General features: G+C 45.5%; 1 protein-coding gene across 3 annotated transcripts; it reads left to right on the top strand.

The window, feature by feature from the left end:
* Positions 1-2,127: 2,127 nt before the first annotated feature.
* Positions 2,128-14,606, top strand: LOC109888784 (arylsulfatase I). 3 transcript variants are annotated; one of them, XM_031823526.1, is made up of 5 exons: positions 2,128-2,425; positions 10,547-10,854; positions 10,973-11,358; positions 11,683-12,015; positions 12,258-14,606. In XM_031823526.1, the coding sequence occupies exons 3-5, from the start codon at positions 11,060-11,062 to the stop codon at positions 13,351-13,353; spliced, it is 1,728 nt and encodes a 575-aa protein (XP_031679386.1). In that variant the 5' UTR covers positions 2,128-2,425; positions 10,547-10,854; positions 10,973-11,059; the 3' UTR covers positions 13,354-14,606. The 3 variants fall into 3 exon arrangements, with proteins under 3 accessions (XP_031679386.1, XP_031679387.1, XP_020335547.1); XM_031823527.1 differs by lacking the exon at positions 10,547-10,854; XM_020479958.2 differs by having other exon boundaries at positions 10,547-11,358.
* The last annotated feature ends 5,800 nt before the right edge of the window (positions 14,607-20,406 follow it).

Here is a 20,406-nt window from a genome sequence, read left to right as displayed (position 1 = left end):
TAATGAGTCTTAAAACATTAGCAGTGGACGCTAGCGGGAGATGAGCTCCAGACTTGATATGCTCCTTAGCATATTTGCTAGATCCAGGTAATAAATCAAATTATTTTTATAGTAAAGAGATTTTTTTTACACCACAGTGGTCATGATTTTGATACATAGCTAAATGTTGTGCCAGGCAAGGAGATTGAGCACCTTCTCACCTCCAGCTGAAATAAACTCAGTTCAAGTGAGCAACCGAACAGGGTTAGAGTTAGGGAGTTAGGGTGTCACGTCTACTCCCGCTCCTCCCCTCCAGCTTTTGACGTCGCCAGTTTACTAACCTCCGGTCCTGGTAACCATCATTACACGCACCTGTTAGCAATCATTACACACACCTGCGCTTCATTATGAGGCACACCTGGACTCCATTACCTCACTCATTACCTCCCCTTTATCTGGCACTCTCTTAGGTTCTTTCCTAAGGAAGTATTGTTTCTGTGTTAATAGTCAAGATGCTACACCTATGTGTTATCAGTCCATGGTCTTTGTTAAGTTAAACTTACCACCTGCGTCTTGACTCCCAGTGTCTACATTACAGAATACTGCCTCACAAAATGGAAGCAGCAGATAATCAGAACATCTTCCAGACGGTCGACGAGCAGAGATACCTACTTTGTCAACACCATGACCAATTGGCACAACTGGGGATGGCTATAGAAGAGGTTCAACATCTCAAACCCACGAGAGGCGTTGCCTTCAACTAGCAGAGGATACTGTGCCACCAGTAACCTGACTCTAACCTGATTCCCCTCTCATTCAGCCCCACAACACAGTAGAAGCCTCATTCAAGTTTCTAAAGACTGTTGACATCTAGTGGAAGCCCTAGGAAGTGCAACTTCATCCATATCCCACTGTGAATTCAATAGGGCCTGGGTTGAAAATTGGCCAACCTTCCTGTTTGGATTACTTCTCAGGTTTTTGCCTGCCATATGAGTTCTGTTATACTCACAGACATCATTCAAACAGTTTTAGAAACTTCAGAGTGTTTTCTATCCAATACTAATAATACTATGCATATATTACAACTGGGAATGAGGAGTAGCAACTGGGAATGAAGAGCAGGCCGTTTACTCTGGGTACCTCTGGGCACCTTTCATCCAAGCTACTCAATACTGCCCCTGCAGCCATAAGAAGTTAAGACATGAAGGTCTGTAAATCCGGAACATTTCAAGAAGGTTAAAAGTTTCTTGAAGTACAGCCGCAAAAACCATCAAGCGCTATGATGAAACTGGCTCTCATGAGGACCGCCATAGGAAAGGAAGATGCAGAGTTACCTCTGCTGCAGAGGATAAATTCATTTGAGTTACCAGCTTCAGAAATTGTAGCCAAAATAAATGCTTCACAGAGTTCAAGTAACAGACACATCTCAACATCAACTGTTCAGAGGAGCCTGCGTGAATCAGGCCTTCATGGTCGAATTGCTGCAAAGAAAGCACTGCTAAAGGACATCAATAAGAAGAAGAGACTTGCTTGGGCAAAGAAACATGAGCAATGGACATTAGACCGGTGGAAATCTGTCCTTGGGTCTGATTGGACATTTTTGGTTCCAACGCCTTGTCTTTGTGAAACGCAGAGTAGGTGAACGGATGATCTCTGCATGTGTGGTTCCCACCATGAAGCACAGAGGTGTGATGGTGTGGGGGTGCTTTGCTGGTGACATTGTCAGTGATTTATTTCGAATTCAAGGCACACTTAATAAATCTTCTTCAGGCTATGGTCCTTTTAGCTCAATTTCCGCCTGACTGAGGTGCCCAAAGTAAACTGCCTGTTGCTCAGACCCTGAAGCAAGGATATGCATATAATTGGTACCATTGGAAAGAAAACACTTTGAGTTTGTAGAAATGTAGGAGACTATAACACAATAGATATGGTAGGAGAAAATCCAAAGAAAAACCAACCTGACATTTTTTCTTTGAGAGCCCATGCTCTTCCAATGGAAAGTATAGGGAAATAATTAAATCTAGCTCCCTGTATGCAATTCCTATGGCTTCCACTGGATGTCAGTAGTCTTTGTTCAAGGTTTCAGGCTTCTTTCTTCCAAAACGAGTAAGAATAATGACTTTTAGTACAAGGACATCTGCTTGGAAATTCGTGTGTGCGTGCGCCATGAAGACAACGCACACCTGCAAATATCACTTTCCTATCAAACATACTTCTTTCCGTATGAAATATTATAGTTTGATTACATTTTAGGGAATCTGAGGATTAAATAGAAACATGTTTTGACTTGTTGAAATAAACTTGTTGAAAGAGTGGATTACACAAATCGATGGCACCAACTACACAGACTTTTTGGGATATAAAAAATGATTTTATCTAACACAACGACACTACTTGTAATAGCTGGGACCCGTTGGATGACAATTCAGAGGAAGATTTTCAAAAGGTAAGTGAATATTTAATCGTTATTTGTGAATTCATGAAACCTGTGCCGGTGAAAAAACATTTGATGTGGGGCGCCGTCATCAAACAATCGCATAGTATGCTTTCCCTGTAAAGCCTACTATAAATCGGACAGTGCAGTTAGATTAACAGGAATTTAAGCTTTCAACCGATATAAGACATTTGTATGTACCTAAATATTTGATATCCATAATTTCTATGATTATGTATTTGAATTGAGCGCCCTCCAGTTTCACTGGAAGTTCTGATAATCTCCACCCGGCACAGCCAGAAGAGGACTGGCCACCCCTCATAGCCTGGTTCCTCTCTAGGTTTCTTCCTAGGTTTTGGCCTTTCTAGGGAGATTTTCCTAGCCACCGTGCTTCTACACCTGCTTTGCTGGCTGTTTGGGGTTTTAGGCTGGGTTTCTGTACAGCACTTTGATATATCAGCAGATGTAAGAAGGGCTATATTAATACATTTGTTTTGATTTGGACAGCCACATCATATTTAGCTCACGTTGATTGGACCGAATTGTTTTTGGTATATTTTAGTTGTCATTGTATTAGACTAAGCATACTGTAGGTGATTTGATGATGTTGAAATGTTGAAGTTGCAATGGTGCTGGAACAGTGGAGGCAGCTCCTGTTTTCTTCGCAATTTGTGTTAACTCTCTGTGATTCTAAACCAATAGTTGTTTAGTAATCCGAAAAGGTCGGAAACATTAACTTGCTTGACCATGCTGTAGGTCTGTTTGTTACATGCAATGTGCTTTGTGGACTTCACCGGACAGAGGTTGCTCTCTGGTTTTGTGATGAAGGTGTGGTTGAATTTATTCTGCCATTGCGTCTTCTTGTCTCGGCCTCTTCTTGTCACTGCATCTCAGTGCTAGAGGCGTCACTACAGACCCTGGTTCGATTCCAGGCTGTATCACAACCTGCTGTGATTGGGTGTCCCATAGGGCAGCGCACAATTGGCCCAGCGTCGTCCGGGTTTGGCCGGGTTAGGCAGTCAATGTAAATAAGAATTTGATCTTTAACTGTCTTGCCTAGTTAAATAAAGGTTTAAAAAAATTATACAAATATATCACAGTTGCAAGGCATATGAACTAACAGGTCATGGAGCCAACAACGCGTTTATCACAAAACAGGTTGTAATATGGCTTTTTTTTATGGCTTCCACGGTGATTTTACCCACTCACAGCTACTGCCTGTGTCAGCTGCTTAGTGGCATGGACCTGAGAGAGCCATGTGGCCCTCTTTGACCCATGCCTGCTGCCAGCTGTGAGTCACACACCTGTGCATGTGCATGCACACATGCACACATGCACGCACACAAAAACACACACACAGCTTTCTCAAGGGCCAGCTGGTTGACTGCCTGTCAGTGAAGTATGTATGTATATTGTAACCATCCTCATGTGGTCTCTTTCTATGGAAGGGCACTATGAGGAGAAACTCTTACCTTCATAATGAAAGAAACCCTCTTCAAACTTGAGATTACATTTTTCAGCAGCATTGGGTCGTGCATTGGCAGTGGTGTAAAGTACTTTAGTAAAAATACTTTAAAGTACTACATAAGTAGTTTTGTGGGGAATCTGTGCTTTACTTGACTTTTACTTTTACTTCACTTACATTCCTAAAGAAAATAATGTGCTTTTTACTACATACATTTTCCCTGACACCCAAAAGTACTCGTTACATTTTGACAGGAAAATGGTCCAATTCACACACTTATCAAGAGAACATCCCTGGTCATCCCCTGCCTCTGATCTGGCGGACTCACTAAACACAAATGCATGGTTTATAAATGATGTCTAAGTGTTGGAGTGTGCCCCTACTATCTGGGCAACAAAAAAAAAAGAGAGAAAATTGTGCTGTCTGGTTTGCTTAATAGAAGGGATTTGAAATTATTTATACTTTTACTTTTAATTTTGATACTTAAGTATATTTAAAACCAAATACTTTTATACTTTTACTCAAGTAATATTTTACTGGGTGACTTTCACTTTTACTTGAGTCATTTTCTATTAATTAAGGTAACTTTACTTTTACTCAAGTATGACATAGAATACCTCCACCAGTGTTCAAAGAACCCTACACCCCTTACTACAGGGATATCCGCGCAACAGTCTGCATGCATTGTTCTGTTGAGCCACCGGATGGCGCTGTCACCAATTGGCCAAAGATTTTTCTAACTGAACCAAGATAGACCAAAGCCTGTCGTTTCAAATGGTAACAAAGCAGCCATAGTGGGCAGAACAAGCAAGGAGGTGAGAAGAGCCAACCACGAGCTAGCGAGATCGATTCCCGCGTTCTAGCAAACATTTGCATATTTCCGCTGGGGAACGCCTACTCTGTGAAGTGCGCGTATGCAATAACTCGTTGATCTATCTGTGCATCGGGCAGCCCCCCAACACAGTGAGCAGACTGATTACTGTGTTTTCAGACCTTTCCAGGGACAAATGCAGCTACTTTTCAAGCTGCCTTTGGGGAGTTTTGACACCGAGGATTTCTATGGTTTTGACAGCATTTAGGGCCTTTTCCAATATATTCTGCCGCACACGAGAGAGGGAGAAGCTGTCTGCGCAACAGAAGTCACAGACACAGGCAGATAAAAACAGGGAGGGGGTGTGCGGAGGGGGGGGGGGGGGGGGGGGACGCTAATCTGGGGACCGTAGTTGGTGCCGCAGCAAGACAAATTGTTGCTCTTGGAGTCATCGCGGTAATAGCAAAACGTCATCTAGCGACAAATCAAGGAGCCAATAGCGATTCTCACTGAAAAATAGTTAGCAACACGGGCTGTAGGCAGCAATGGGGCTGTGTAATCCTCTTCCTTATTGATCAGTCTAACGGAGCGACGCTCTTCAGGGGACAGGCTTGATGGGGAGGATGCAATCACGGGCCTATGAGGAAAGAATAGAAAGTACAGTACAGCACAAACTAGTTAATTTAACAAAGTTTTCATTTCATGCAATGATGGAATGGTGTTGAAAGGCTTGTTTTGGTATGGTCCTTGTCTTGCTTTGAATATTATATTTCCTATGGAAATGGAGATTAATGGGGAAAGAATTGGGTTTCCATTGTGATACCAGAGTACTACTGGGACTGCATTACAAGGTCAGTGGCAGGATCACCTTCACATAGTTTTGATTGTTAGACTATGGGAGGTGCACGGTACTACATACAGCCAACTCTATTCCACATCAAGTAACACATGCAGTAAAAACAGATACAAATACACCTTATGGGGACTGTTTAGACACACACACGGACACGCATACACACACACACACGATAATATACGCATTATACACACACGTACACATGGATTTTGTGTTGTAAATATGTGGTAGTAGAGTAGAGGCCTGAGGGCACACACTTAATGTGTTATGAAATCTGTTGTGAAATGTATTGTATTTCAGAAATATTTAAAAAATGGTATAGAAGTGCCTTGATTTTTTGGGGCCCAGGAAGAGTAACTGCTGCCTTGGCAGTAACTAATGGAGGTCCATAATAAATACAAATATAGTGCAGCGAGTTTTACATGATTCTTACTGACATGTGTCATGTTTGATGTCCTCCACTGCTTCTGTCTGTCTGTCTCTTTAATCGTCTGTGACCTCAGTGGTTCTCATCTCGACTTCATTTCAATTGCTGATGACTGGTTACCACTGTGGTTTTCTCCACCGCTTGCTAACACCCACAAAACGTATAACCAAGAACAAGGTAGCGTCTCTGTCAGAAATCAGTGTGTTGTGAATGTATGTATTACCTCAGACATTTTTTTTGTAGGATGAGAATGAAAACCCTATTTATCAAGATACATCTCTCTCTCTCTCCCTGAGATCTGCCAGTCTGCCTGAGACCCTGCCTGCCATATATACTCTTCTTTCTTCCCAGAACATGTCTGTGAGGTCACTGGTGTCTATGTCATGGAGAACACACATGCTTGCACGCTAGGCAGAAGAGGCAGCAGGCACCATGACACAGAGTCAATTCACACACAGCCTAGGGTACAATTATTTAAGCCTAGCTCTTCTGCCCATGGTAAACAGAAATCACCAAATGGTTTTGTCTGACATGATCCTACCACATTCGGAGAGAGGCTTCTTTTCAGCTCACCAAAACATTTATAATACTGTAATTTTTGTCTTTTTGAAAACTGGTAGATGTTATTTCTGTATGTTTGGTTATTTCACATCTATCTGTGGCTCCTTGGAGAGCAGCCAGGCAGAGGAAGGAGCAGCACAAGACCCTGCACTTGCCTAATACAGCCACCCTCTCCCCCAAGAAGACAGTTGTCACTTTCCATGAACCTCTTATTTCTAACCCCCTCATCCCTATCCAACTCCGGGTTTGCTCCTTCCTGCCAAGACTTGATCTACACTGATGGCTCTGTGCAACAACTGTTCTTTTTTGGAGTGTTTGTCTGTTTATGTTCCTGTCTCCAATCTCCCACTTCTCCCTCTAGTACCGTTGTTTCTCTCCCCCCTCCCTCCTCCCACTGCTCCACACACCTCCTCTGTGTATGACTATAACAAAATAATACAAAATGAAAAAAGGGCTGTGAAATCAAATCAAATAGCTACCGTATCTGCTGTGGCCCTATTGTAGGAAATGTACTTCTTTCTGTGGCATTGATTTTCTCTCAGCTTTATGGGAAAGTAGTGTTGTGGGGGCGAACCAGAGACCGGCTGGTCGATAGGCCCACAAAGTGGAAGGCAGCCAGGATATGTTGCTCACTATACAGGATGCGATGTTTCTGTACTCGCTTGATCACAAGATAGAGTTCACTGTTTGTGTACGTATGGGAAGTTGAATTGTCATCAATGGTGGTTTCGTTCAATTGGTATTAAGTAATGAAAGACAAATATTTTGTTGAAACGTCATATTTGCTTCAGATCTTAATAGTGAGGGAATGTCCTCTGAAATAGGACCTGGTTGTCTGGTACTACTGCACTCTACTAGGTTGACTTACCCTAATGAAGATCTACTCTCTGTCAGATAATGTGCTTTTAATAATCCAGCTATAAGTGTCACATTCTGATCCAACTACAGGCTTCAGAACTGAAAATAAATCTTTCATCATTACTTCAATTTGACCACTAATAGGCCTAATATAACTAATACTGTATGGAGAAAATATTCCTTGATAAATCTTCTCTTCTGGGAATTGAATGAGCGCAAAACCGACACTTTCCTGTGGTTACAGAAAGGAAACATAATAAATCAGTATGATTCGGCGTGTGAGCATCAGGCCGTCAGACAGATCTATTGATGCTCTGTGTTTTTGGGGCGACAGGTTAGCCTAGTGGTTAGAGTGTTGGACTAGTAACCGGAAGGTTGCAAGTTCAAACCCCCGAGATGACAAGGTACAAATCTGTCGTTCTGCCCCTGAACAGTTAACCCACTGTTCCTAGGCCATCATTGAAAATAAGAATTTGTTCTTAACTGACTTGCCTGGTTAAATAAAGGTCAAATTAAAAAAAATCAAAGCTTATCTATGATTAAACTGAAATGTGAGGGATGGGAGGCATTGATTCTACTTGTTGTTTCGCACAGCAAACCTTTCGCGTGTTGCTTTAAAGCAGCAGCTGTGTCTCTAGACGGCACTGTACTTGTCAATGCAGCTGGAGCTTGGGGTTGTACTTGACCTTGTGGCCAGGAGGTGTCAACATTGTGTTTCACCGTGAACTATACAGATGCAAGATCATAATTTGAGACGATTTACTACAGGAAAGGGAAACCTAGTCAGAACTGAATGCATTCAACCAAAATGTGTCTTCAGAATTTAACCCGAACCCTTTGATTCAGAGAGGTTCGAGGGGCTGCCTTAATCAACGTCATCGGTGCCCGGGGAGCAATTGTTGTTGGGGGTTAACTGCCTCACTCAAGGGCAGAACGGCATATTTTTTTCACCTTGCCGGCTACCCATGTTGCGAACCAGCGACTTTTCGGTTACTGGCCCAACACTCTTAACCGCTAGGGTACCTGCCGCAGCAGGAAAATATTCCTACAGCAACAGGAAGTGTGCATTATTATGTGGATTATATTTATTGGAATTTATTTTAGGGATTGATACATTTTTTGCAAGGGAAAATCAGGTGAAATTTCAAAGTGGAAATTGTCATCTTCACAAGCCTTTTTAAACCTCAAATACACTACACGTTTCAAATGTCCAGCAAAAAGTTATCCTGCAACAGGGTGATCAAATTAAGATACATACATCTGTATCATCCACGTGTTTTTCAATAGCTTTTGGAGGAGTTTCCAAACCATTATAAATTCAGCAACAACAAAAAACGTCCTCTTACTGTCAACTGCATTTATTTTCAGCAACTTAACATGTGTAAATATGTGTATGAACATAACAAGATTCAACAACTGAGACATAAACTGAACAAGTTCCACAGACATGTGACTAACAGAAATGGCATAATGTGTCCCTGAATAAAGGGGGGTCAAAATCAAAAGTAACAGTCAGGATTCACCAGCCGCATTAAGTCCTGCAGTGCATCTCCTCCTCATGGACTGCACCAGATTTGCCAGTTCTTGCTGTGAGATGTTACCCCACTCTTCCACCAAGGCACCTGCAAGTTCCCGGACATTTCTGGGGGTAATGGCCCTAGCCCTCACCCTTTCGATCCAACAGGTCCCAGACGTGCTCAATGGGATTGAGATCCGGGCTCTTCGCTGGTCATGGCAGAACACTGACATGCCTGTCTTGCAGGAATTCACGCACAGAGCAAGCAGTATGGCTGGTGGCATTGTCATGCTGGAGGGTCATGTCAGGATGAGTCTGCAGGAAGGGTACCACATGAGGGAGGAGGATGTCTTCCCTGTAACTCACAGCGATTGATTGATAGATTGCCTGCAATGACAACAAGCTCAGTCCGATGATGCTGTGACACACCACCCCAGACCATGATGGACCCTCCACCTCCAAATCGATCCCTCTCCAGAGTACAGGCCTCGGTGTAACGCTCATTCCTTCGACGATAAACGCGAATCCGACTGTCTTTCATGGTGAGACAAAACCGCAACTTGTCAGTGAAGAGCACTTTTTGCCAGTCCTGAGTTTGCGCCCATAGGCGATGCTGTTGCCGGTGATGTCTGGTGAGGACCAGCCTTACAACAGACCTACAAGCCCTCAGTCCATCCTCTCTCAGCCTATTGTGGACAGTCTGAGCACTGATGGAGGGATTGTGCGTTCCTGGTGTAACTCGGGCAGTTGTTGTTGCCATCCTGTACCTGTCCCACTGGTGTGATGTTCGGATGTACCAATCCTGTGCAGGTGTTGTTACACATGGTCTGCCACTGTGAGGACGATCAGCTGTCCGTCCTGTCTCCCTGTAGCACTGTCTTAGACGTCTCACAGTACGGACATTGCAATTTATTGCCCTGGCCACATCTGCAGTCCTCATGCCTCATTGCAGCATGCCTAAGGCACGTTCACGCAGATGAGCAGGGACCCTGGGCATCTTTCTTTTGGTGTTTTTCAGAGTCAGTAGAAAGGCCTCTTTAGTGTCCTAAGTTTTCACAACTGTGACCTTAATTGCCTACTGTAAACTGTTAAACTGTAAACTGTGTCTTAACGATCATTCCACAGGTGCATGTTCATTAATTGTTTATGGTTCATTGAACAAGCATGGGAAACAGTGTTTAAACCCTTTACAATGAATATTTGTGTGAAGTTATTAGAATTTTTTTTAAATTATTTTTGAAAGACATTGTCCTGAATAAGGGACGTTTATTTTTTTGCTGAGTTTGTGTGTGTGTGTGAGTACGTGCGTGACCCTTTTGACTCATCACATATGCTGTTGCTACTGTTTATTATCTATCCTGTTTGCCTAGTCACTTTACCCTTACCTATATGTACCTATCTACATCAATTCCCTCCTACCCCTGCACATCAACTTAGTACTGGTACCCAGTGTAAATAGCCAAGTTATCGTTACTCACTGTGTGTTTATTCCTTCTGTTATTATTTTTCAAAATGTTCTCTCTGCATTGTTGGGAAGGGACCATATGTAAGCATTTCACTGTTAGTCTACACCTGTTGTTTACGAGGCACGTGACAAATAACATTTGATTTTGTGTGTGTGTGTGTGTGTGTGTGCCAGCCAGTGGACCAGTTCTGCCCAGTCGACCCAGGAGGCGCCTGTAGGGGTAGAAAAATGTGGCAAGTTGCTGTGAAGGGGAAGCCTATGTACCTACGACTAGACACACACACACACACACAGCCCAGACACACACAGCCCAGACAGACACAACCTAGACAGAACTTGAGACAGAGCAGTGTGAGGGACACTAAGTGTGACACACACCAAACTATCTCACAGACAGCGACATTATCCAGTACCCTCACCTACTCGCAGCACATCAAGGACGTCTTATGCAACGTGGAGATGAATAGGGAGACAACAGAGAGGTAGGGGCAAGAAAGATCAATCCTTTTTCTGGTGTACGTACACTCACTATGCTCCCCCTGCAACTCAGTGGCCTCAACAGGTAGCCTCCTGCATTCACCACCCCCACTGTTTGTGCAGACAGAGCGCAGGGAGGGCTCCGCAAGGCTGCTCTAAATCGGAGTAGCAGATCCCAGACAGAGACTAACCTCCAGACTGACGATAGTTATGAGAGGGGCTGTCGAGTCGGGCTTCCCCCTGCTCGGAGTGGCCGTACTAGGCTTTCTCTGCTGCATGCGAGGGGGTCAGACCCAGGATGACTCGGGCTCTGGGAGGATCCCAGGCACCATGCCTCCCCACCTCATCTTCATCCTGGCGGATGACCAGGGCTATGGGGACGTGGGCTACCATGGCTCGGACATCCACACTCCGGTCCTGGACCAGCTGGCTGGAGAAGGGGTGAAGCTGGAGAACTACTATGTCCAGCCGATCTGCTCACCCTCACGCAGCCAGCTTATGACCGGGCGGTGAGTAATGTACTTAGTGTACTGCGCTGGCTTATTAGGCCTATCTAGTGTTATCCGGAATGATCTAATTCCTCTCACACTTCTATGCATTCCTATAACCTTTCTTCTAAATAAAGGAGTGATCTGTCAACACATTGCATTTTGTTGTGAAAAGACATGTACTGTATGCGTTTAGAACAAATGTGTGAAGGTGGTGATGTTGATCCCTGTCAATAAATGGGAGGGATGTCTCACTGGTTCTGGGAATCTTTCCCTTTGTGGTTTGGGAAATCTACATAATCTTGGCTTCGCCCTGACCTCCACTCCACTTCCCGTTTCTTCCAGGTACCAGATTCACACGGGCCTCCAGCATTCTATCATCCGGGCACGCCAGCCGCTGTGCCTGCCCCCGGATGCGCCCACCCTGGCTGAGCGGCTGCAGGAAGCGGGCTACAGCACCCACATGGTAGGAAAGTGGCACCTGGGCTTCTGCCGGCCGGGCTGCCTGCCCACGGGCCGCGGCTTCCAGAGCTTCCTGGGCTCCCTGACTGGCAGCGGTGACCACTTCTCCTACCAGAGCTGTGACCAGGCTGAGGCCTGCGGCTTCGACCTGCACGATGGGGAGAGACCAGCCTGGGAGATGAGCGGTAACTACTCCACAACGCTCTACATAGAGAGGTGAGGCCAGGTCTTACACACATCTGGTGATATTTATGAGAAGGAGCTTATCTAGTAGTAAACACTATTGTTCATGTTGGAAACGGAATGAAGAGGTTTTTAGAGTGATTTGCATTTGATTAGAATTGTGAGGTTGTAGATTCCGAGGTTTGGACACTACGGAATCTATGTATTTTACATAATGTCTCAGTTATATAAAGATGTAACCAACCCAGACCTGGTTGCCTCCTCTTTCTGTCCAGGGTTAAGAAGATCCTGAGGGCCCATGACCCCCGGAAGCCCCTCTTCCTGTACCTGGCCCTCCAGGCAGTCCACACACCCCTCCAGGCACCAGACCACTTTCTGCAACGCTACAGTGCCCTGGACAACCGCCCGCGGCGACTCTACGCAGCCATGGTGAGCTGTGTTGACGAGGGTGTGGGGGCGCTGGTGCAGGAGCTGAGGACTCGTGGCCTCTACCAGAACTCTGTCCTGGTCTACTCCTCAGACAACGGGGGCCAGCCCCTCTCTGGGGGCTGCAACTGGCCCCTGCGTGGGGGGAAGGGCACGTACTGGGAGGGGGGAGTACGGGCGGTGGGTTTCGTCCACAGCCCACTCCTGAAGAGGAAAGGAACGGTGAGCAAGGCACTGATCCATGTTTCTGACTGGTACCCAACCCTGCTGTCTCTGGCAGGGGCACCGGAGAAGGACAGAGGCCAGCTGGACGGCCACAATGTGTGGGGGGCCATCAGCCAGGGGCTGCCTTGCCCCCGCACCGAGATCCTGTTCAACATCGACCCGGTATCCCGACGGCCTGGGGAGGCAGACTCCAGGACCCTGGCCCTTAACGGCTTTGGCATCTGGGACACGGCATTGCGGGCGGCAATTCGGGCCGGGGACTGGAAGTTGCTGACGGGAAATGTGGGTGATGGGGACTGGGTGCCCCCTCAGACCCTGCCCGGGGGGCCCCATCAGTGGCAGGGCATGGAGAAACGTCGGGACCAGAGGGGGAAGTCTGTGTGGCTTTTCAACATCACCGCTGACCCTTATGAGAGGTTAGACCTAGCCGATGCAAGGCCTGAGGTGGTCAAAATACTGCTGGCCAGGCTGGCCGAGTACAACCAGACGGCCGTGCCGCCCCGAAACCCCCCCGATGACCACATGGCGGACCCCCAGCTCCATGGGGGGGTGTGGACACCATGGCTGGGTGAGCCAGGCAGCGAGGGGCCAGAGGGCAGCGAGGAGGGAGGGAAAGGGAAGGCAAAGAGTAGTAAAATGAGGCACTGTAAGGTGTGCAAACTGAAAGCCCTCTTTAAGAAGGTGGGCTCCCGGATGCAGAGGTCCTCTCTCTTCTTTTAGTCCACAGAGGGAGGGAAGGAGCACGTGGATCTACAGGCAGGACTGACCGGCCTACATGTGACTGGATCTTAGTCACTGGCTGTCCCCTGGCCACTAAGTAGGGTGACTTTGTGCAACTGTGAGATTGATGTTGAGAGTGATGTTTTGATGTCTCATCTGCCCATGAACAGAAGGACACAATCAGAATTACACTCGGACACCCAGAGAGATATTTCTTTCATTTGTTGTTTTGTTATTTGTACGTGGTGATAGAATGGACCTTCTAGGCTACACACTGCTTATCAAATACTTCTCTGTTCCCAAACCAACTCTAAACAATACCTCACTGCATCAAAATTCTAAAGTGGGTACTGGCCAGCATAAGCTAAGCCAGAGATACTGTGGCTGTTGTGCTCTTCAGTGCTGTTACAGTACAGTACACCTATAATTTAAGCCATGTTCCAGACATATGTAGCTCATACTGTAAGTAAGTGTGATATGCCAGCTGGCAAATCCCAGACTGTGAAATAATGCAGATGTAACTGGATCAGACTGGATCAGGGTGACACAGGTTTGGACATGCAACAATACAGAAGCCAGATCAGATCAGATGTGAACCTTGCATCTCTTGACTGTAAGCCATTTGTGTAGAAAGGAATGTGTGTGATTATGCATGTACTGGAGGCTATGTTCAGCAATCCTGCAGCAATCCCACACACAGGACAGAGAAACACTCTTTATTTCTCATTTCCATCAGTATGACGGAGTGTGCACCAAGCTGCCTACTACTTCCCTGCCTCCTCCTCTCTAGCCAAGTCTCACCCTTCCCTCTTGTCCTCTCTCCCTATCTTTCACTAATTTCATCTAATTCTCCCTTGCTCCTTGCCTCTTTCCCACAGCAGTAGGAAACTTTTCTTCATCCTCCTCCTCTCTCTTCGTCATCTTCTTCTCGTCTTCTTCCTCCTCAGTCTTTCTCGTTTCATTCAGAGATCAGGTCAGTTCACAAGTGATAGGGAGGATGAATATGTTTGTGAGAAATGAGAACAGATATGAAGAGTTACATAAACATTAAGGAGGAGGAGAGGAGAAGGAGGAAGGCTCCCTAGGGGGGCAGCAAGGCCATTTGAAGAATTCCTTGTCTTATCTGTATTCTCCTCATTTGTGAAGATGAACATGTCATAACATTACCAGTAAGTGCCTATGTATAATTTGATGCTAACCAAAATGTGTTCTGCCTTTTGCTGCTTTCCATTTATAAATACTATTTGACAGAATGTGTGGGCGGTTTGTCACTTGTGTTGAGCTTCTGTGTGTATGTGTTTATGTGCATGTGTGTGTGTGTGTGTGTGTGTGTGCACACATTCCATGTAGATACATGCATAGTACTATCCTTGCAGCCAACATACTGAAATTGGAATCTGGGAATGAGATGAGCCACTTAGAGGCCCCGTCAGTCTGTGTCAAAAGGCACATAGCGAGTTATTTCCTGTGAAGTGACACAGTGGGTCCTGCAGGAATGAGGAACTGACAGAACCTATAAATCGCTGAAGTGTCCAGAAGGCCAGCTGGGAGGAAGTGACCTGTAATGAGCTCACAGCGACAATGGCAGATGAAACAGTCTGATATGTTCAGAGTTGGGCTCTCTGCCTTCAAATACCTCTAGCGTGTTGAGTCAACAGGAAAGAAAGGGTTGTTGCCCTGGAGTGAAGTCGTGTGTAGTACACATGAAGATCGTGTGGATAGTAGATACATACTGTAATATAAACACACTGAAACACAGTTAAATAGACACTCTTTAAAACTGTGTGATGACAATGAATGGGCAGAACACATTGACAGTGTCCATTGGTAAAGGGTCACCTATTAACCCTGGGAATTGCTCTGATGTCCTTTTAATGGGTCATTAGAAGAATCCTATGGTGTTGTAATCCACAGAGACAGCCAATGGGGGTGCAGTAGTGATATCCGATAGCTGCCAGGAAAAGGGGAAGGAACAGCTTTGATGCAGATACCTCCATGTCTTCTGTTGGGGTTTCACCATCTGATTGCCGATAATGCCTTGCTCATCCTTTCGCTGTGGTGAAAGACAGACCGACTCAGATACAGTATAGCATACTTCATGTATTGTTTTTTGTTGGTGATGACAATGTCATGCTCAGCCTTACTCTGTGTAGATAGAGTGATAACAAACAGGCATTTGGAAAGAAGTGCAGAATTGAGTACAGTCCTTTCCTCTGAAAGAGAGAGTCGATAGGGCTGGATGAGGGAGGCGATGCTCTCATTCCTTGAATCCTTACCCATCCTCTACTCATCAGCTGTGCTCTACACACCATTTCAAAGTTCACTCCTTCCTGGGAGGATGACCTAGGAAGAGAGGAGGGGCCACCCACCAACCAAATTGGCATAATTCTTGTTGAGTGAGTCACTCAACCTCAATGGTTCCACTACTGCATCTCTCTCCACTGCTGTGTGGCGGAGTTGTTTGCTGTGGAACGTAGAAGCTCTGGAGGTGTCTGCTACGCATAGAAATAATGCAATGTAATACGATGACGACAGAGCAACAAAAACAGGAAGTTAGGGGAGGGCTTTATTGTCTCAGTTTATGAGAGGCTTTTTCCTCACTCAGCTCAAATATGGCTCTGCTGCCCAATTGTGTATATATGTGTGTGTGTGTGTGTGTGTGTGTGTGTGTGTGTACGTGTGTGTGTACGTGTGTGTGTACGTGTGTGTGTACATGTGTGTGTACATGTGTGTGTGCGCGAAATGTACACGTGGTGTGGATGAAGGACTCGTGACCAATTTAAGAAGAACAATCAAGGCTTATACGTATGGGGACTAGTCTGAACTCGGGACCTTTTGATATGCCTTCACCTAAGGTACTGTATACCAGTTATAACACTTACCGCTTCACAACAGCTTTACATCTAGGAGACGACCACCCTTGCAGCAATACACCAGCCCTGGAATACATAATAAGTACACATATTATTGGCAATTGGCAATGAGGCGGCAGGTAGCCTAGTGGTTAGTGCATTGGACTTGTAACCGAAGGGTTGCAAGATCAAATCCCTGAGCTGATGAGGTAAAAATATTTTGTTCTGCCCCTGAACAAGGCAGTTAACCCACTGTTCCTAGGCTGTCATTGAAAATAACTGACTTGCCTAGTTAAATGAAGGTAAATGAAATGTGTTACATTCAGGAGATGTCAAAGGGCACTGAATCGGACACTATTTTTCCATATTAGGCAGATGCATTCCTTCACCCATGATGCATACAGCTTTTCTTTGGCAGAGGGGAAAGTGGCTAACAGCGAAACTCCCCCTCCTCCATCTCTCCTCTTCCCTCTCTCCCCTTCCCTCTCTCCTCCTCCCTCTCCTCTTCCCTCTCTCCTCCTCCCTCTCTCCTCTTCCCTCTCTCCTCCTCCCTCTCCCCTCTTCCCTCTCTCCTCTTCCCTCTCTCCTCCTCCCTCTCTCCTCTTCCCTCTCTCCTCCTCCCTCTCTCCTCTTCCCTCTCTCCTCCTCCCTCTCTCCTCTTCCCTCTCTCCTCCTCCCTCTCTCCTCTTCCCTCTCTCCTCCTCCCTCTCTCCACTCTTCCCTCTCTCCTCTTCCCTCTCTCCTCTTCCCTCTCTCCTCTTCCCTCTCTCCTCTTCCCTCTCTCCTCCTCCCTCTCCTCTTCCCTCTCTCCTCTTCCCTCTCTCCTCCTCCCTCTCTCCTCTTCCCTCTCTCCTCTTCCCTCTCTCCTCCTCCCTCTCTCCTCTTCCCTCTCTCCTCCTCCCTCTCTCCTCCTCCCTCTCTCCTCCCAGGATCTGACATCCCACTGTTACCACCCACCACTCAACCCAGCACACCGCCTGCTGAAGTCTCGTCCGACAGGAACATCACAGAAAATGCTGCAATTAATATTGAGGCACCTCTGCACCGCTCTAATTAGGCTTTCATATCAGTCTGCCTCCCTGTAATTACAGAAGAAGCCAGAGCTCCTGTGTTCACCGCAAACACTCTGTAATCACTGGCACTCTCCCTCCACAATGCTGCCTGCCTGTAAAAGGCATGCCCAGTCCAGAAACAAAGCATTGCGTCAGTGAGAGAAATGCACTCACAAACAGGCACACATTAACACTATATCTCTCAACAACAAAAAACATACACAAACACTCATTGCTTAACACACACTCACAAATAAAGATACAGTGCCTTCGGAAAGTAAAAAAATTAAAAACAGAAATACCTTATTTCAGACCCTTTGCCATGAGACTCGAAATCAAGCTCAGGTGCGTCCTGTTTCCATTGATCATCCTTGAGTTGTTTCTACAACTTGATTAGTCCCCTTGTGGTAAATTCAATTGATTAGACAGGATTTGGAAAGGCACACACCTAAGGTCCCAATCAGGAATCAAGGGAAGAACCAGATGCAGACACGTTGAATAAACAATTGTTTAATAGTGCAAGGGGCAGACAAGAGACAGGTCAAGGCAGGCAGGGGTCAATAATCCAGAGATGGGGCAAGGGTACCAGTCGGCAGGCAGGCTCAGGGTCAGGCAGGAAGGTACAGAGACGGGACAGGCCAGGGTCAAAACCAGGATGGCGAGAAAAAGAGAGGCTGGAAAAAACAGGAGCTGACAGGACAAACACCGGTAAGCTGAACAAACAAGACGAACTGGCAACAGACAAACAGAGAACACCGGTATAAATACACAGGGGATAATGGGGAAGATGAGCGACACCTGGAGGAGGATGGAGACAATCACAAAGACAGGTAAAACAGATCAGGGCGTGACAGTCCCACAGTTGACAGTGCATGTCAAAGCAAAAACGAAGCACAGATCTGGGGAAGGGTACCACAAAATGTCTGCAGCATTGAACGTCCCCAAGAACACAGTGGCCTCCATCATTCTTAAATGGAAGAAGTTTAGAACCACCAAGACTCTTCCTAGAGCTGGTTTCCCGGCCAAACTGAGCAATCTGGGGTGAGGGGCCTTGGTCAGAGAGATGACCAAGAACCCAATAGTCACTCTGAGAGAACTCCAGAGTTCCTCTGTGGAGATGGGAGAACCTTCCAGAAGGACAACCATCTCTGCAGCACTCCACCAATCAGGCCTTTATGGTAGAGTGGCCAGACGGAAGACACTCCTCAGTTAAAGGCACATGACATCCCGCTTGAAGTTTGCCAAAAGACACCTAAAGGACTCCAACCACGAGAAACACAATTCTCTGGTCTGATGAAACCAAGATTGAACTCTTTGGTTTGAATGCCGTTACGTTGTCACAACTTCTGCCGAAGTCAACTCCTCTCCTTGTTCGGGCGGCATTCGGCGGTCGATGTGGCCGGCTTTCTAGCCATCGCCGCTCCATTTTTCATGTATCCATTTGTTTTGTCTTGTTCCCTGCACACCTGGTTTTCATTCCCCAATCAATCTGCATTTATTTATTCCTCTGTTCCCCATCATGTCTTTGTGTAAGATTGTTTGTGTTACGTGTGTATTGTTGACGCGCCAGACTGGATTGTTTTTTCCGTGTTATTTTTCACGAAGATGTTTATTGTTAAACATAATTCTTGTGACTGTTTTGCGCGTTTTGCACTTTTGCCTAAATAGAGTGTGCGCCTGTTCACAAATCTCTGCTCTCCTGCACCTGACTTCGCTACCAGTACGCACACATTCTGACACACGTCTGGAGGAAACCTGGCACCATCCCTACGGTGAAGCATGGTGGTGGCAGCATCATGCTGTGGGAATGTTTTTCAGCAGCAGGGACTGGGAGACTAGTCAGGATCGAGGGAAAGATGAGCAAAGTACAGCGAGATCCTTGACGAAAACCTACTCCAGAGTGCTCAGGACCTCAGACTGGGGCAAAGGTTTACCTTCCAACAGGACAACGACCCAAAGCACACAGCCAAGACAATGCAGGAGTGGTTTTGGGACAAGTCTCTGAATGTCCTTGAGGTGTCCAGCCAGAATCCGGACTTGAACCAGATCGAACATCTCTGGAGAGACCTGAAAATATTTGTGCAGTGAAGCTCCCCATCCAATCTGACAGAGGTTGAGAGGATCTGCAGAAAAGAATGGGAGAAACTCCCCAAATACAGGTGTGCCAAGCTTGTAGCGTCATAAACAAGAAGACATGAGGCTATAATCGCTGCCAAAGGTGCTTCAACAAAGCACTAATTAAAGGGTCTGAATACTTACAGTACCATTCAAAAGTTTGGACACATCTACTCTTTCAAGGTTTTTTCTTAATTTTTTACTATTTTCCACATTGTAAAATAATAGTGAAGACACCAAAACTATTAACAAACACACATGAAATGATGTAGAAACCAAAAAAATTAATATGGACTTTTACCAAATAGGGCTATCTTCTGTATACCACCCCTACCTTGTCACAACACAACTGACTGGCTCAAATGCATTAAGAAGGAAAGAAATTTCACAAATGAACTTTTAACAAAAGCACACCTGTTAATTTAAATGCATTCCAGGTGACTACCTCATGAACCTGGTTGAGAGAATGCCAAGAGTGTGCAAAGCCGTCATCAAGGAAATGGGTGGCTACTTTGAAGAATCTCAAATATAAAATATATTTTGATTTGTTTAAAACTTTTTTGTGACTACATAATTCCATATGTGTTATTTCATAGTTTTGATGTGTTCATTATTATTCTACAATGTAAACGTTTTTAAAAATAAAGAAAACCCCTTGAATGAGAAGGTGTATCCAAACTTATGACTGGCACTGTACGTAAATGTGATATTTCTGTTTTGTATTTTTTTATAAATGTGAAAAAATTCTAAAAACCTGCTTTTGCTTTGTCATTATGGGGTATTGTGTGTAGATGGAGGGGAAAAAAGATTGAATCCATTTTAAAATAAGGCTGTAATGTACCAAAATCTGGAAAGAGTCAAGGGGTCTGAATACCTCCATAATGCACTGTAATTTCTCTGAACAGACATTGTTGAACAGAAGCACAGCTGTATACAAAAATACTTGCAGAGCATTCTGTCTGTCTCTCTCTCTACAGTTGCACGCATGTGTGCACAGACATGCTGTGAACAAGTCCTATTAACACTCTTCATAA

Source organism: Oncorhynchus kisutch, linkage group LG4 (genome assembly GCF_002021735.2).
Source record: "Oncorhynchus kisutch isolate 150728-3 linkage group LG4, Okis_V2, whole genome shotgun sequence".
NCBI classification, from domain to species: Eukaryota; Metazoa; Chordata; class Actinopteri; order Salmoniformes; family Salmonidae; genus Oncorhynchus; species Oncorhynchus kisutch.
The sequence above is the reverse complement of the archived record's forward strand: the minus strand, read 5'-3'. Positions and strand labels throughout refer to the sequence as shown.

Excerpts from the sequence above, each read along its gene's own strand:
- LOC109888784 (XM_031823527.1), top strand. The coding sequence starts at position 11,060 with ATGAGAGGGGCTGTCGAGTCGGGCTTCCCCCTGCTCGGAGTGGCCGTA. Across the intron at positions 11,359-11,682 it reads AGCCAGCTTATGACCGGGCG|GTACCAGATTCACACGGGCC; the intron begins GTGAGTAATGTA and ends CGTTTCTTCCAG. Across the intron at positions 12,016-12,257 it reads ACAACGCTCTACATAGAGAG|GGTTAAGAAGATCCTGAGGG; the intron begins GTGAGGCCAGGT and ends CTTTCTGTCCAG.